The 15,265-nt window shown below is 46.9% G+C and overlaps 6 protein-coding genes across 7 annotated transcripts; 3 read left to right on the top strand and 3 right to left on the bottom strand.

Moving 5' to 3' along the window:
• Positions 1-40: 40 nt before the first annotated feature.
• Positions 41-5,125, bottom strand: SPPG_03468 (uncharacterized protein). Its single transcript, XM_016751731.1, has 13 exons — positions 4,829-5,125; positions 4,591-4,705; positions 4,345-4,504; positions 4,137-4,270; positions 3,789-3,974; positions 3,358-3,721; positions 2,564-3,291; positions 2,253-2,504; positions 2,097-2,197; positions 1,395-2,032; positions 1,044-1,332; positions 725-960; positions 41-412 (listed from the first exon to the last, which is right to left on the bottom strand). Exons 1-13 carry the CDS (start codon positions 5,082-5,084, stop codon positions 143-145), a joined length of 3,729 nt encoding a protein of 1,242 aa, XP_016609712.1. The 5' UTR covers positions 5,085-5,125; the 3' UTR covers positions 41-142.
• Positions 5,126-5,218: 93 nt separating this feature from the next.
• SPPG_03467 (uncharacterized protein) lies at positions 5,219-6,408 on the top strand. The gene is made up of 4 exons (XM_016751730.1): positions 5,219-5,291; positions 5,382-5,445; positions 5,522-5,565; positions 5,653-6,408. The coding sequence occupies exons 2-4, from the start codon at positions 5,429-5,431 to the stop codon at positions 6,315-6,317; spliced, it is 726 nt and encodes a 241-aa protein (XP_016609711.1). The 5' UTR covers positions 5,219-5,291; positions 5,382-5,428; the 3' UTR covers positions 6,318-6,408.
• A 57-nt stretch (positions 6,409-6,465) lies between these two features.
• SPPG_03466 lies at positions 6,466-8,374 on the bottom strand. Of its 2 annotated transcripts, none has more exons than XM_016751729.1 (11): positions 8,336-8,374; positions 8,209-8,271; positions 8,127-8,150; positions 7,991-8,051; positions 7,783-7,931; positions 7,544-7,721; positions 7,387-7,482; positions 7,172-7,319; positions 6,784-7,083; positions 6,661-6,713; positions 6,466-6,603 (listed from the first exon to the last, which is right to left on the bottom strand). In XM_016751729.1, exons 1-11 carry the CDS (start codon positions 8,361-8,363, stop codon positions 6,471-6,473), a joined length of 1,233 nt encoding a protein of 410 aa, XP_016609710.1. In that variant the 5' UTR covers positions 8,364-8,374; the 3' UTR covers positions 6,466-6,470. The 2 variants fall into 2 exon arrangements, with proteins under 2 accessions (XP_016609710.1, XP_016609709.1); XM_016751728.1 differs by having other exon boundaries at positions 6,799-7,083.
• A 95-nt stretch (positions 8,375-8,469) lies between these two features.
• SPPG_03465 (uncharacterized protein) lies at positions 8,470-9,542 on the top strand. Its single transcript, XM_016751727.1, has 3 exons — positions 8,470-8,720; positions 8,798-9,024; positions 9,083-9,542. Exons 1-3 carry the CDS (start codon positions 8,495-8,497, stop codon positions 9,497-9,499), a joined length of 870 nt encoding a protein of 289 aa, XP_016609708.1. The 5' UTR covers positions 8,470-8,494; the 3' UTR covers positions 9,500-9,542.
• SPPG_03464 (glutathione synthetase) lies at positions 9,344-11,753 on the bottom strand. Its single transcript, XM_016751726.1, has 11 exons — positions 11,420-11,753; positions 11,253-11,328; positions 11,038-11,189; positions 10,827-10,970; positions 10,673-10,753; positions 10,520-10,603; positions 10,396-10,465; positions 10,211-10,332; positions 10,004-10,155; positions 9,758-9,941; positions 9,344-9,686 (listed from the first exon to the last, which is right to left on the bottom strand). Exons 1-11 carry the CDS (start codon positions 11,710-11,712, stop codon positions 9,563-9,565), a joined length of 1,482 nt encoding a protein of 493 aa, XP_016609707.1. The 5' UTR covers positions 11,713-11,753; the 3' UTR covers positions 9,344-9,562.
• Positions 11,754-13,791: 2,038 nt separating this feature from the next.
• SPPG_03463 (uncharacterized protein) lies at positions 13,792-14,948 on the top strand. The gene has a single exon (XM_016751725.1). The coding sequence runs from the start codon at positions 13,830-13,832 to the stop codon at positions 14,718-14,720; it is 891 nt and encodes a 296-aa protein (XP_016609706.1). The 5' UTR covers positions 13,792-13,829; the 3' UTR covers positions 14,721-14,948.
• Positions 14,949-15,265: the final 317 nt, after the last annotated feature.

Raw genomic sequence — 15,265 nt, 5'->3', positions numbered from 1 at the left:
CATGCCGTTCCTGTGGATGGTCTCATCTATACTCAGATTATTCCTATATTCAGAAAGGTTGACAGCGAATATTATTTACTGACGCTACAGTATGCTCTTGCGTTTAAAATGTACATGCAAAGCGGAGTCCCTTGCGTCAATGTCATCGTTTCTCATCATTCCCCTCCTCTTTTACCTCCACCACTTCTTGTTTAGGTTCATGCTCTGTGCCCACTTGCTCCATCTCATCTGGTGCCCCACTCTCTACCAGCGACACAAATATCTGTATTTCCCTCCTCGCCTTTTGTTCTGGCTCTAATTGCGCAATATGAGCTTGCAATGCTGCTTTCAATTTTGGAGATCGTTTCAAGGCATCTGCTACATGCGGTCGTGGTAGGCTTTGTAGTACTTGGATGGATGCCGGAAAGATAATCTACCACAAAAGTAGGAAGGAAAACATGAGTGGCTAATCCATATACCCACGTGATTCAAGCTATAGCCACGTGAGTTTGTGTCACCACAATGTCCTCCAGGCCAAACTTCGTCTCAACAATAGGATCCATTTGCAATGAATTTGAACCAACCAAGCATTGCTTTGGCGTTCATGATGTATTCTGACTGCATACATTTGATAGGAAACAACCTCTCCGCCCACAGTACCTGTCCCCCGTGGCACCAGCTCGTTCAAGGGCGCCGGGATTCTCACCATTTTCCAAACAAACAAATGCAAAAAGCCAGTACTCACCGTACAGCAACGTATAAATCCCTCCCACAGCTTCGGAGCACTCCACACTTTCTTGTTGATCAGTTTCAAAAGGATACTAGTGACAAAATTCACTAGTGCAGGATACTGATTGACGCTTTGTATAACAGTGCGCATGAAGAGCGTGGGAAGCTTCGACTGGTCCACCAGTTGCTGCAACACAACTGCAAGCACCTCTCCCTTGAAGACGTTCTGGCATGTGAAGCAGATGGTAGTGGCTAATGAAGAAAGATATTAAATCCAAGCCTACTCGACAGCGCACGGGCTATGGATTGGTGTTGCAAATTTAGGGGTCACGCACCTTCGACCGCCCTTTTGAGTCCCACGGTTTCCTCCATGTTATGTAAAGCAACAAGCAACTCGGAAGGTGTGAGAGGTGGCCCTGCGCCCCCTCCACCTGGTTGAGCCGCTCGGTCGCCGCCATTTGTACTTACCGCTGGGCCTGCACCTGTTCCTGCTGATGCAGCGGCAGCATTTTGCAGGCTTGGACTATCGACAAGCCGCAAGAAAGCGTCCTTTACCAAAGCCCGTTGTTTTTCACTTCCGTCGAGAAGCTGTACTATCCGAGGCAGATATAGCAAAATTTTGGGCTAGAGCATAGGGGGAACAAATATGAGAAAAATAATGCAAAAAAGGACAAAGAAATGCATACCCTCCCAAGTCCTGACAATATGGGTATAAGGAATCGTGCATCCAGATTCTTTTGAGCAAAGACATTCCAAACTGCAGTGACGAGTTGAGGTGAAGGCGGATGTTTTTCGGTCATGGTAGTCACCATTCGTAAAACGAGCCAGTCGGACCCTTCTGGGAATGCGTTAATGATGGGTAGCAAACGCGCTGGTTGTGCAGAAAGTGCTTTGATAAGCGGCGGGATATTTTTTCGCACTGCACGCTGGACAGAGATGTGGAAGTCCTTGTACAGCTTAAACAACTCCAGCAGCAGCTCATGCTTTTTGCTGCAAAGTGCAAAATAGAGCTCTAGTCGTCTAACAACATCGTCTTCTTTCCAATCATCTGGGGTGATATCTCCATTCGATGTACGCCTTTCGGCATCCTGAACCCCATCCTTCTCTTCTTTAACGTCCATATCATCATCTTCACCGCCTTTGTCTTCTTCAACACCATTGGCATCACTTTCAGTTGATTCTGTATGCACAATGCCAACTTGAGGTGGACCCAAAAGAGCTCGAATGGCTTCCAGCGCAAATTCCTCAACTTTTGGGCCGATCGTGCGATGGTCAGTAAAGAATCGTTTACACATTACAATAGCTGTGGAACGGGTCAATCTCGCTGTACCAGGAATGTGAACGAGTCAGTGAATCGTCATATCACCGAACACAACTTGACCACGTACTGGGATGGAGTGCATATTCTAAAAGAAGTTGTAAGCATTCCGCTCTTACAGCCGGGCGGTGATTTATTAGACCTTGAAGTGTGAAAAGACCCAATGGCATCCTATTGGGTGACATCAAAATCGGTATCGTCTCGTCAAAAACAATGTCCTTCATACCTTTCGTGATCATCACAATATCCTTTCACCACACGGTGGATGGCCTCTTCAGTCACTTCCGGAACATCAATCAGAAACTTGGCAAAAGTTTTGTCCTTCGGGTCAAGTGTGGTGCTGATTTTGTCAAGGATTCGATGAAACCAGATCGGATACTGTTTCGATGAAGCATCCAAGGGTTCTGCGTTCTGTGCCCGTGTTCGATGTTCATCTTCTAACCAGAGGTGATGAAGCCATATTACGGCGAGCTCAAGCCTGGAACAAAAGCAAATTGTAGGACAACTCATAGCATCGAATCAACAGAACATACGGACCTTCCCCGGAAGTCTTCCAGCAAGCTTTCCATGATAATACCCTTCATCTCATCCGATACCCGTCCGCTCGCAGTATTGGTTTCCTCAGACTCATTAGCCACTGGGTGTCCATCAGAGAGCGCCGTTGTTAATCGACAAAGTACCAGCATCCATCCAGTCTTGGCAGCAGATAGACTAAAAGGCCCGGCTGACGACTGTCCTGAGGACTGTGCACCGGGCGCGCCAGAGACTGTTGATATCGCAACTTGCGATGAAAACGTCGGTTCAAGACTTAAGATGCGCTTCACTGCGTCATTTGCCAGTCGTCTCCGTTCATCCGCGCTGAGTTCAGGTAGCTCAGCATTTGATAAATCAAGGACTATTGCCCGAGCAGAGCTTTCGAAAGCTGCTAAATCTGACAAGTGATCGTGATCCTCGGACTGGTCACTAGGCAAGACATTCATTTGGCTAGGTGACCCTGCGCGTAACTTTGCAAGGTTTTCGTCCTCCCCTCTTCCTGACAGAGAAGAGTCTCCGGGAAAATCCGACTTCAACGGCAGCTCTTCGTCCTTTGCAAGTGAGGTCTCGGTACTTGCTCCGTTTTCATTTTCGGATAACGTTGAGGGTGTCGATTCCAAACATTGCTGAGAATCCATCATTCGGGGATCTCTCCGTGGATCTCGGCTTGGGGCAGCTACCGGAGGTTGTACGGAAGCTTGAGACACCAATCCGCTGACTTGCTTAAATCTCTGTAAAATAAACATTCGGTAAGGTGAGCAGGAAGAGTAAGTCAAACTGATCTCACGGGCACGTACCATAACACCCTGTTCCCATCGAGGCGTCGTACAGGAAGCAAGTGTTTGGACCACAAGCTCAGCAATGATGTTTGGCGACAATGAATTGGCGTTTATGGTATTCAACATCTGCGTGGCCAATTGCAGAGCTTCATCTTGCGGGAATGCTTCATTTGTGGTATTCCAGGTGGCATCAAGTTGCGTGCTTGGCTGCGGTACACCGCTGGTGCGCTGTCGTTTTGGGTCGAACAACACCTCTGGCGTTGATGGTGGAGCTGATCGCTTTAGTTCACGTCGTCTTGCTTGCTGAATTTCGTGACTTTTCGTGCCAAGTTTCACCAGGGCATCTGTCAAGATATTGGCATACGGAGCGGCGGCAGGTGATCTAAAAGGATAATGTGAGCAAAGATATCTGCTAACCAGACTTCTAACGAGCAATATATTCTGCCGACCTTAGAGCAGACATGAGGACGATCTTAATAGTACGTTCGACACTTCTTCTCTGTACCAAGGTGAGCGTAGTGGACGGAGTGTTCACCCACTGCACAAGCGTGGTGATGACTGGCTGTAGGTACTGCGGCCGAGCTCTTGTTAATCCAAGCATACAGTTAAGGTTCGCGGTGATGGGTCCAGCCGAGCTAAATCGAGAGAGGGCCCGTGTCAGAACAAATGAACACCAGGTTGTGAAGTGGCCCAATGATAATTTCGATATTTTCGGTCATAAATAGACATCATGTAAGCCCAGATAGGCCAGGCCACCCACAATGGACACAGCATTTAACGAGAAACAGGAGACTTACACGCCAGGTATAGAAATGAAACTTTGCATTCTATTGAACAAGCCGACAGCTTCGGCATTCAGTTCCTGAATGTTTATAAATGGGTGTTGTGGTGGACACAGATCGATGGACACACTGTCGGTCCCTATGGCGACCTGACATATGATGAGGTATTTTCGAAATCTCAGCCAATGGAGGATTCAGGGGCGGACTGAAGAGGGATACTTACCACGGACGCATCTTTCGGAGACTGCACCATGATGAGCTTATGTAGAAATCGCACGACACCTTCCTTTACACCGTCATTGGAATGCCCCAACAGAGCAAAAAGCTTTACTTTCAGCCCTGCAATTCCTTGCCATGTCGCCTGATCTGCCGGTAGCTTGCACCTTGTTTCCGTACCAAATGTGTGTTCAGCATGCATTCATAAGTTCTACTTCCTTCCTTGCTCCTTTCAAACTCGACAATTACTCACATCCATTTAAATATGAATGGATAAATGCTGGTGGCACATCGCACAATTCTTTTAATAACATTGGGATTCTCGTCGGTCATAAGGAATGTGAGAGCCTCTACACTACGTGCTGCAACTGTAGAAAAAGGCTTAATTTAAAGATTGGATAATTTGGCAGAAACAACAGAGCTTCGAGACTATGGGAATATGGGGGACAGATACATCTTGGACACCCGCCACTTGGGGAGCTTCAACCTACCAAGCATTCTAGCTTCATCCGGTACAGTCATACGACAGGTGGTATCCTCGATTAACCTCAAGACACCTACGCGCAAGTCGGCAGACGGATCCACAGCCAATCCCAGAGCAATAGGAAAGAAAGTCGCGAGTAGTGCAGGTTCTCGTTTCAGGACTTCATGAAGCTGATGTAGAACTGTGACTCGTTGACCAATGTCTTGTAACGTCCTTGCTGCATTGAGCAACATTATCGCCTGGTTCGCCGCCTGGTCGGCCATTGTTGACGGATGACCGCAATTTCGTTTGCCAGACGTGTCTGCTCTGAAAGCGTTGCATAAGATCCATTGCAGTTGCCATAGTCGCGAAACCACGTGGAGGCGCGAATCTGGCAGAAGACCCCAGTGCGAAGGAACAGAGATCAACAAAATCCTCCGCATGCCCTCCTGGCTTTAGGAATCCTTAAGCGAACCTTGGACAGTTTCGAGGTGGGTGCTCGTGCCCAGAGTGGTTGGGCAAGCCATGCGCCACGACATGCCGTTCCTGACCACTGTCTACTTTCTTTATAAATGTATCAGTGAAGTTTAGCAAACGACGATAGTTTTGCCTCTCAGTCGTCGACGAAATGTTCCAACTCAAATTGTAAGAATATGGTCTGGTCGTGACGAGCAATGTATCATGCAAGCGTTTATTTATTGTGTGAATGCTCCTATACCAGTCTTATTCCAAGAGCAGCTTGCCGAGCAGGAACAGTCCGAAGCTGTAAGTATGGAAGAATGCCGGGGCTTCACGATAGCGATCAATCGATACGTTGAAAAAAGTCTGGTCTGACTCACTTCCCTGCTGCAGATGCAACCGTCGGTGGAATTCTGCAACCTGAGCGGGCGAGACAGGTTTTGGCCAACCCTAAGCGAACTCGACGCGGAAATCCTGTGGACTTGCGTCGACTATTCCTATTCGAGCAGTACCAGGAAGTTCTATCGTCTCGAGCTGTTTTTGTGATGCAGAACAACAACTTGACAGCACAGGAGTACAGTGCGCTGAAGTCCGACTTTCGGGAGAAAGGTTTCGTAATAGCAACCATCCGTAACAACATTTTTGGGGCTGTTATTAGAGATCGCGCGGCGTCGTTGAAAGCAGCAGAAGGGAATGAGGGGGACTTGAGAAAGTTGGAAATGCTACTGGCTGGGCCATGCTGTGTAGCATTTTCTAATGCAACGGACGAAGACCGACCAACCTTGGCAAAGGACTTCACGGAGGTTGCGAAGAAGTATAAATCTAAACTGTTGGTAGTCGGTGCCAAGTTCGACGGAGGAGTGCTGACGGCGGATCTTTTGTCGGAAGTTGTGAAGCTTCCCTCTTTGGGTCAGCTGCGGGCAGAACTGGCGGGAATATTGAGTCAACCTGCCCAAACTCTGGTTGGTTTATTGCAGCGATCACCACAAACCCTATTGTCTACATTGAAGCAACATGAGGAGAACTTGCAGGGTGGGTCAGGGAAGGACGCAAACTAGAGTAGTGGGAGAATTAGAAATAGGCATTGGGTGGTGAAAGAATCTTACTTGACGGCACATTGCACATAATATATTGCATTATTCGACAAAATTTAAGATCTGAACAGACAGGTCTGTCGCAATACAGACGGTCAATGGGCCTGTGGGACTGCTTCACCGCATCTTGGCTTTATTGCTTTTCAATGCAGACTTTGGTCTATCAGACGATACATCTGGCAAGAGAACAAACTCGCCCCAGCTCTTTTTATCCTTCATCAAAGCAACTCCCCCTCGTTGACCTTTAAGACTGTAAAAAGCTGTCAGCATGCCTGCTCTCAGGCACAATATGCATTACGATACGTACTCGGGAAAGTCTTCGGGAACAACAATATTTAGGATGTCATCGATGAGGCATTGCTAAATAAAAAAGAAGCACCGTGACATCAGATATAGGACAAGCATCCGAGCACAAAACGTAGCACATTACAATTTCCCGACATACTTTCATCAATTTATCACTCGCCGTAGTGGCTGACAAAGATGGTGACGCATTCACTTCAATCAACCAAGGCCTAAGATCCGCATCAATGATGATATCGTAACCATAGCATTCGAAACAATGTTTATCGTTTGTTATCAGATTCTGAACAGCTCGTAGAGAATGCATGATGATTGAATCAATTTCATCATTCAGTTTTGATGTGATGGCTCGGCCACGGGTTGCTTGGAGGTACAGTAGAAGATTTTTGAGACTCCACTTTCCACCATTGATTTCGTTATAGTCTTCCTATGAAGGTTGTAAGACCCTGATTATTGGCTTACAATGCCAGGCCATGCAAACAGTGCATCATAGAAAGTGGAAATAATGTACTAACCCCATACTTTTGAATCGACACGTTAGTGAGATGCATAAAGTTGTTGTCAAGGTCCTCCACGTCGGACGTATACTTGACAGCACAGAACCTCGTAAACCCTTGTGTATATTTATATGCCACCAAAGGACGCCATGAGGTAACTAGAACGCTATTTCAGGGTACTCAGAGCACGTTGGGGCAATAGTGAAAGGAAATTGGGATAGCTGGATACTCACTACATCCGCAGATCGAATTTCTTCCCTCCGATCAACAAGGGGTTGTCGATGTACCGGGAGACCACATAAGTGTCCTTACAATTTGCGTAGGACCATCTAACATATCTTCCGTGTCACAGTCAGGGTATTATCAGAAATCAAAATAGACAATGCTCACTGCATCTTGTTATCCCTGGACCACTTTTTAATCTGCTGGAGTCTGTTTATAATAAAGATTCCAATGCCTCTTGCTTTGTCGGTGGGTTTCATAATCCAAACACTGGAAGGATTCTTGCGAAACTCTTCCGCGAATAGATTGTAGTCGCCCGGAAGGGTGTACGTAACGGGCAGGAAGTCTTGATGCGCCAAAACGTGTCACTTTCCCGCTTATCGTTGAGAACTGACACAGCATTTTACCTAGGTAAGGATACTTCGTCTCAAGCGCCAGCGCTTTGTCTGAATTATTTGCCTTGTCTCTCTCCAATTCTTTTCGGTACCGCTTGATATTCTTCACCATCAAATCCTTTTTAGTCAGCTCCTGGTGGTTTGGGAAATGGTTGATGATTCTGTAGACATTTCAGTGAGCGACTGCATACAGCGTTTCATAACAAGAGTTGATACCTACTGGTTCTCAGCCAGGCGATATCCAGATTCAGGCGACATGATTGTTCGGAAGTTGTATACATCTTTTGCCCATCATGACTGGATGTTGGTACATGATACGTTCCAAGAGATATTTAATACAAATTGTGTAAACTTACTTGCCCAAAAGAAGTTCCAGTCATCTATCAAAAATTCACTTTTAACAAACGACCTTCTAATTGCTGTCCTTTGATTCCTCACCTTCTGTTCCTCGGTGCCATCCTCTTTTGTCGAAATTTGTAATGAGACATGACTTATCAATATCTTGACGATCCGATCAATACGTCAATTCACAATGCCAAATACCATAGAAGCGAACATTGCTTACCGGTTATCCATCTAACGTTTCGACTCATTGACTGCAGACTTCCTATTGCATGCGCGCTCAAATGCTTGTCGGGGATGGACCGCGTTACGAGTCGCGTGGCTTAGATGGATCTTCGAAGCTAAGCACGCTGTTGCGGTGATGGGATGAGAGACATGGCAGATGACCAAAATGCTGCTCCGTTGTCATAAAACATTATGCTCGCCGCGACACCTACCTTGGAGCTTGCGATTGCCGATCACCTGTCAATCTTCGCGACGGGCGCACGGCACATATGGCCCCGCAAACTCGAGCAATACTGAACACAGACGTGATCCAGGACTCTTGGAACGGACTTGGATAGCAGTGTCCTCGGCATTTGGTGCGATGGCCGACCCGACACGTCAAGGTACGATTGAATCTCACTGCTCGGCGCAGTGCCCTATAAAAGTGTCTCAACCGCATGTTATGTTCACTGCAAAATAGAAACGGTTGCCTATCTTGGAGAAGCAACTGGTCCGTACTTTCTGGCACGTGCACGGGATAAGATGCTCGTTCATCCCGTAGGACGCCGTATATTGCGCGAGAGGCCTGTAATCAATACTACAACGCTGGATCTAGATCGGCTGCGCGGTTTGCCGGATGGCACGTTTGGGCGGGAATATGTACGTTTTTTGGATACCGAACATGTGTCGCCCGACACGAGAGTACCAGTAAGTCAATAGTCTAGGCTTGTTCAATGAATAAAAGTTCACATCGATCACGATGCAGGTCAAATTTATAGGAAATACCGAGCTAGCGTACGTGATGCAGCGGTATCGTGAGGTTCATGACTTTTGGCACACCCTCACCGGTCTCCCGACAACAATCGAAGCAGAGATTGGACTAAAATGGCTAGAGTTTGTGCAGAGTGGCTTTCCTGTCGCAATGCTTAGTGCGTTCGTTGGACCTTTGCGTTTGACATCGACAGAACGGGAGGTGCTGTTTTCTCATTATGTCCCATGGGCGGTGCAATGCGGTAGTAGTTGTCAATTTCTATTGAACATTTATTACGAAGAGCATATGCATCGTCCATTGGACGAGCTACGAAAGGAATTGGGCTTCATACCTTTACCTAGCATAGCAGATAGCGTGACATCCGGATATAGTGAGGCCGCTAAGGAGGGCCAGACAACTCAAATCAACTAGCTAACTTTTGCATGTTTCCTAATATCATTGTCTTCATACAATATCTCGTGGCGAATCTCTATTCTAGATGAGCAAAGGACTATCTAATACCGCGAAACCAGCGGCAACACCTCCTTCATGTGACGTCGAAGCTTTTGTCCGAAGGAGATGACCTCCGGTCTCATTCATGTGCACAACAGAACCGTCGCTATTAAAATGAGGCAAAAGTCATTCAGGCGTCTTTTGCAGGAGTGACCAATAGGCGTCCACCATACGCACCTGACCCACAGGCCATATATGCCAAGTTCGCTTACTACCTCTCCCTTAATCAATTGGCCTTGCCGCACCATGATGTTTTCGAGCGGAGGTGGCCTGATCAAATCCATGAGAATATACGCATTTCGTTCGGACACGCTCATTTTGGACAGAGCTTTCGGAATATCTTCTCCGTAAATGTTGTTACCTAAAAAGAAATTGCTCAGCTTATAGTTGCATTCCTGTACCGAAATATTCACTGGACTCTACCTCCACCCTCTCGCTGAGGCTTCATGACAAATCCTTCTGGATTTTCCAGTGCCATTTTTGCGGCAGCTTCGCCTGCTGGGGAGCCATCCAGCGAATACAATCCGGTGAAAGAATCCCGCACCATTTTGGCGTGCCTTGCGTCAGGCACAAACCTAGCTCACTAAAGATAAGCTGCTTATCCTTAGATGACATGACACAAGATCTCACCTTTCCAGCAACCCTGGTTTGGCCAAAATCTGCTGTACCTTCTTTGTACCAACAAGATGGTACGCAATATTTGGGCATTTTACAGAGCGAGACCGTTCGATCAAAAGACGCGCGTCCCATTCCTATATTGACATCACCATTTGAGTTTACATCTTTAGCTTAAGATGCATAAGGAGGAACACGACCTTTTGGGAGGGAAAATCAGTGGGTGCGTAACCGGCACGAAAGTAGGTAACTGCAACTTCCGATTGTCCACTGTCCCACGAGTTGGTATAATGCGGATGCCGATGTCGAAGGACCTCCACTTACACGAACAACTTTCTTTGATCACCCTGAAGCGTGCCGCGATCCGCAATCTCAGCTAACGTGCAACGTATTAACCGGATCTTGTGCCTGTAGAGGCCAAATGTCAATCGGTTGCCCCAACAGCTTCAGATCCAAACCGCATCCTATCGAACATACTCGTAGAAGAGATTGTATTCAATCCATCTTTGATCGAATGCGTTTCTTTCCCCTGGTTGCACAATCATGATGACGACAGCGCTGCACATGAACGTGACATTTATGTGTATCAGTTGGAGAGCACCTTGTCCTAATCGATGTGTTACTTCAGTACCTCGCTGAGCCATAAAGGCTCCAAGCCTTTGCTATGCCCTTGGCAATGTCTTTGATTGATGAATTACGAGGGAGAGCAGAAAGAGTAATATCTGGGGACGGCAACGACGAATCATTGAAGTAGTTGGTTCGATTCACCAAGAAGCTGATGGTGAGTGCGAAGATGAGTTATCAAATCCTCCATCAGTGGCGGGAACGTATTTACACATTACTTGTGCAAATCGCCAGCCAAATGAGACAGGCTCGAGAACGAGGAGGCAATAGTGTTCAGTTCCACTTGCTGGAGCACAGGCTCAGTTTTTGGCGGTGCATCCAAGGGAACATGAAGAAGGTAGTCGGATCTATGAAGTCCAAGGGTTATTGGCTTCACATGCAGCCATATCAGAGAGGTGATAATTACGTTCAACGCGCGGTTATGGTTATGTACCTGTGCTACTCCTTCCTGCTGGACATGCTTATAAATATCATAGAGCCGGCCAACAAAATCGTCGACTTTGGAAAGACTGTCGAGATGGGCATGAGTTGAGGGCAAGAAGTGTGTAAGAAAGTGAAATGGGCTTGGCGGTCTAGAAAAGTTTCGGGAGTATTTCACACCTCTCAAGCGTTTCGCGCAGAAACAAATCATCATTGGCCACACTCTCCACTAAGGCATTGAAAAGCGGCTGTAGTTTCAACGCTTGTTCGTAGCACCGCCGCGGAAATGGAGACGGAAAGAGGGCAAAAGGTGCATGAGTGACGACGGGAATAGTCTGGTTTCCTACTGACGATGGTGGGGGACGGACGACGAAGCCATGAGCCAAAGCCCAGTCCACTGCATGGTCCTTCAGCTCATCAAGCTGGTCCTGCGCGAGCGGTGGAGGATACGCGGGCAGTGTACTTGACGACATTGCTCGATAAGATGGTGAACTGAATGTTGAGTTGGTTCACGATCTTGCGGAAGTCGAACAATGAGTCATCAATTCAAATCGGGTTTGCTAATAATTCGGTAAGCGTAAGTTCACTTCAGTTCCAGTAGGTTATCAACCGTCCATGATACGGATTTTTCTAAATTCATCATCACATCTTTCATCAAAGAACAGAGGAGAAGGAGGGGGTCACAACATCGGATGCATGAGACAAGTCTGTTGGTATTTTGTGCAGGATTAGAATCGTAGGAAGGATAAAAAGCAGTGGGCTCAGGCTTGAGGTTGTGAATTTTGCAACCTTCGTCAACATGAAAAGAGAGCAAGAGCCAATTGGAAGCTGCAGTCATCGTTAGATCTTCATTGCTGCAGAATGCTTCTCGATCCTGGGAGCTTGGTTTTTTCGGCAGATGAGGAATCCTGCACAAAAGTAACTGTATTGTATATACTGCAAGTTACTGGTAGTCTAGGAAATATCTCTTTGCGTTGGTCATCTGGCAACCCTGGTAGAGCTGCCTTACACCAGGAAGCGCAGTGCAGCCATACTCGATCGCGCTGGCAAAAGCTTTACGAAGATGCCGTTAGTTACTGCCTGCATCCTCAGTAGCTGTAAAAGGCCATAAAAGGCCATAGTTTGACGTTCCTACACCAACAAGGCACTAACAGTCCAATGTTACAATTGACCTATGTAAGGTGCTTTCTTTTTATCACTTGTCATGTGAAATCAAAGGTCAGGTTATACCTTGTTTTGCTCTACATAGTTATTAAGGAATCGGCAAAGGTCCTCCCTACTCGGCACCATTCCAAGGAGTCTCTTTAGTTAACGGCGAATGTCCGTCAGTGATTTGTAACACACCCTTCTCTGTTGTCCCAAGCCACTGCTCTCGACGTTATTTACGGTGCAAGAATTAAGGAATCTAGAGGTTCCAGAAATTCTATCCAGGGCAATGCACCATCAACAGACAAAACTTCAGACATTTATGATTTCACGTAGTCTCAAAGAAACAGAACTACAAGTTGCAACCGTTCTAGGAAGGTGAACGCCGTCGGCCATTGGCAGATTGAGGAGATTGTCCAACACGCCGATGATCCTCGCTTCGAGTTCGAAGCCATGTTTTACTGATATTGATGGGTGCTGCTGACGTGTGCATGCACTGCCCCCTGGTGAATTGAATCTGTATTTAAAACTTGAAAAACATACTGTAAAACAAACGAAATATTTATGTGAGATTACAATAGATTTTCGGACTGGACGGATGTGATGGTTTAAGAATTTGGAGGTGTTGCAACAGTGAACACTAGTCAAAATCTTAACTCATGCTATCACCACTGCAGATGCAATAAGCACACATTCACGACACAGAAAATGCATGGTTGAATTCTCCTTGGGAGACAGTGTTTACAAAGTTATTATCTCGATTTGAGTTAGCGCTAACGCAAGATTTACAACGTTTGTGGATTCCAATTCTTCTTTCCTTGCACGCCGTCGGTTGAAGTCAACAAAGATCCTTTATTTGCTTTGACGGCTGTTGACCTGCTGGAACAATCGAAAGAACTCGCCGCTGTCGCACATTAGGGTCGTCTGGGCGATGAAACCAACGCGCTGAATCGACACAGACGCTGCACAAACGTCCTCCAAACAAACGTTTTCTTTCAAAGATGAAAAATAAACAAGTCCTTCTTCACCATTCAGGATTATATCCCGTGGGCCACGGCGTGCATTGACGTGGAGTTTCAGACAACAAAAACCGCCACGCTGCTGGTGCGAGCGTCGAACAAACAACTCCTCTTCCAGGGTTTTTGGTTGAAAATAGAAACAGCAGTGAATGGCATTACTGTAAGTAGCGGAGTTTGGCGGAGAGTCGAAAAGCCGACAGTGCGCAGATACTATAAACTGCCGTATTTGTTTCGCTCTTTGAATGCGGCACACAAAGAAAGAAAACCAACCAGCAAACATCATGTCAACACACCGCATGTGCAAAAACTTCAGTCCCTGTAATGGAGAAATGTCTATAAAATGGAGGGCCATCATCTCCACCTTCTCTCCCAGTACCAAGATCTCATAGAACCGTCATCACAAGTACTCACATTCAATAGCAAACATGTTGGCCTTGAAGAGCTTCGCCCTGTATCTCATTGCAAGTGCAGCGTCTGTTACCGCACTCCCTGCTGCCCTCCACCCCTTCCTCAAGCCTCCTGGCGCCTCTCGTGGACCATGTCCCGGTCTTAACATTCTGGCAAACCACGGATTCTTACCCAGAGACGGCAAGGGTCTGACTCTTCCCATTCTTCAGCAAGCGTTGTCGGACGCCTACAACTTTTCGCCAGACTTCACTGCAACCGTCTTTGCCATCCAGTCCAACCCCGTAACTGGAATCGCCGTACCCTTCGCCTTGGAGGATCTGAAAAAGCACGTCCCATTCGTTGTGGAGCATGATGCATCCATTTCGCGCAATGACTTTGCTACATCCCGCTCAGGTGACAACTACTCTTACAACCGCACCCTCTTCGCCAACTCTCTCCAATACGTCAGGGATTTGGGCTTTACTGAACTGAATTCTACGGCCATGGCCCACATCCGTCATCTTCGTGAGACCCAATCTGAGATGTACAATCCTCAATTCTCCTATGGACGTCTCTCTGTCAACCCCGACGGCTCACTCGTCGTCGATCCATCCATGCCGGAATTCTTTGCTCTGGGTGAAGCCGCCTTTATCCTTGACCTCTTCGGCTCCAACAACGGCCTGGCTGATTCAGACACTAGCATGGCGCAGATTGCTTGGATGTTCACGACGGAAAGCTTCCCATCTGGATACAAACCTCCCGCAGTCCAGGCCACCCTCACCACCGCTCTTGCACGCGCAGCCGAGATCAAGGGACAGCTGGCTTCGCTGCCGCCAATTCCAAAGGACGTTGCAGCAAAGTACTGGAACACGGATTTCTCCAAGAAACTTGCTTTACAGCTCGGTGGCTCGCTGCTCGACATGTCTTAAACGATGAGAGTGATTTCAGATTCATAGATAGAGTAGAACTAGATTCCCGCGATACAACTAGAACTAAAAGTTTCGAGATGGAGCATGTGTAGCAAGGGTAATGTTATGCAAAATATGACCAGTGTTATGGAGATCAGCTATAGATCTTGGTATTCTAAGTCTACACATTTCAAGACTCATACAAGGAGCTCTACAATTAATTGTACTAGTAATAAGATTGATTGCACCCATTAGAGAAGAGGCACATTACTACTTGGTTACTATTATTATCATCATCTGTTCTAACTGGAGCTTTCCAAGGTATCCATACATGTGTCCCATGGACCCTAAGTTCGATATACTTTTGTTGACCGATAAACTTGTCTCCCCGTCCGCTTGTCGCCCAAGACCAGAGGCGCGCAGTATTCGTGTTACTACCGCTGTCCTCTAATTCGTCCTTGACATCCGAGCCGCTTTAATTCCAGCGTTCGGCTCATCATTCCTCAGGCTATCTAGAAATCACTGTACAATTCCCTTGGTTAATGTTCCCTATGCGGGAAGTGTCC

Source organism: Spizellomyces punctatus (assembly GCF_000182565.1).
Source record: "Spizellomyces punctatus DAOM BR117 chromosome Unknown supercont1.5, whole genome shotgun sequence".
Taxonomy (NCBI): domain Eukaryota; kingdom Fungi; phylum Chytridiomycota; class Chytridiomycetes; order Spizellomycetales; family Spizellomycetaceae; genus Spizellomyces; species Spizellomyces punctatus.
Note: the sequence above shows the minus strand (reverse complement) of the source record. Positions and strands in the feature narration are given on the sequence as shown.

What these genes read in the sequence shown, in the direction of transcription:
- SPPG_03468 (XM_016751731.1), bottom strand. Translation starts at nt 5,084, where the DNA reads ATGGCCGACCAGGCGGCGAACCAGGCGATAATGTTGCTCAATGCAGCA. An exon ending in GTCCTCATGTCTGCTCTAAG is followed by an intron (nt 3,722 to 3,788) that starts GTCGGCAGAATA and finishes TTATCCTTTTAG; the next exon opens with ATCACCTGCCGCCGCTCCGT. An exon ending in AGAATATGCACTCCATCCCA is followed by an intron (nt 2,033 to 2,096) that starts GTACGTGGTCAA and finishes TTCCTGGTACAG; the next exon opens with CGAGATTGACCCGTTCCACA.
- SPPG_03467 (XM_016751730.1), top strand. An exon ending in AGCAGGAACAGTCCGAAGCT is followed by an intron (nt 5,566 to 5,652) that starts GTAAGTATGGAA and finishes TCCCTGCTGCAG; the next exon opens with ATGCAACCGTCGGTGGAATT.
- SPPG_03466 (XM_016751729.1), bottom strand. Translation starts at nt 8,363, where the DNA reads ATGAGTCGAAACGTTAGATGGATAACCG. An exon ending in CTGGAACTTCTTTTGGGCAA is followed by an intron (nt 8,052 to 8,126) that starts GTAAGTTTACAC and finishes GATGGGCAAAAG; the next exon opens with ATGTATACAACTTCCGAACA. An exon ending in GACGAAGTATCCTTACCTAG is followed by an intron (nt 7,722 to 7,782) that starts GTAAAATGCTGT and finishes TGGCGCATCAAG; the next exon opens with ACTTCCTGCCCGTTACGTAC.
- SPPG_03465 (XM_016751727.1), top strand. Translation starts at nt 8,495, where the DNA reads ATGACCAAAATGCTGCTCCGTTGTCATAAAACATTATGCTCGCCGCGA. An exon ending in GGCCGACCCGACACGTCAAG is followed by an intron (nt 8,721 to 8,797) that starts GTACGATTGAAT and finishes ACTGCAAAATAG; the next exon opens with AAACGGTTGCCTATCTTGGA. An exon ending in CGCCCGACACGAGAGTACCA is followed by an intron (nt 9,025 to 9,082) that starts GTAAGTCAATAG and finishes ATCACGATGCAG; the next exon opens with GTCAAATTTATAGGAAATAC.
- SPPG_03464 (XM_016751726.1), bottom strand. Translation starts at nt 11,712, where the DNA reads ATGTCGTCAAGTACACTGCCCGCGTATCCTCCACCGCTCGCGCAGGAC. An exon ending in CTGATTTTCCCTCCCAAAAG is followed by an intron (nt 10,333 to 10,395) that starts GTCGTGTTCCTC and finishes ATGTCAATATAG; the next exon opens with GAATGGGACGCGCGTCTTTT. An exon ending in GCCTCAGCGAGAGGGTGGAG is followed by an intron (nt 9,942 to 10,003) that starts GTAGAGTCCAGT and finishes ATTTCTTTTTAG; the next exon opens with GTAACAACATTTACGGAGAA.
- SPPG_03463 (XM_016751725.1), top strand. Translation starts at nt 13,830, where the DNA reads ATGTTGGCCTTGAAGAGCTTCGCCCTGTATCTCATTGCAAGTGCAGCG.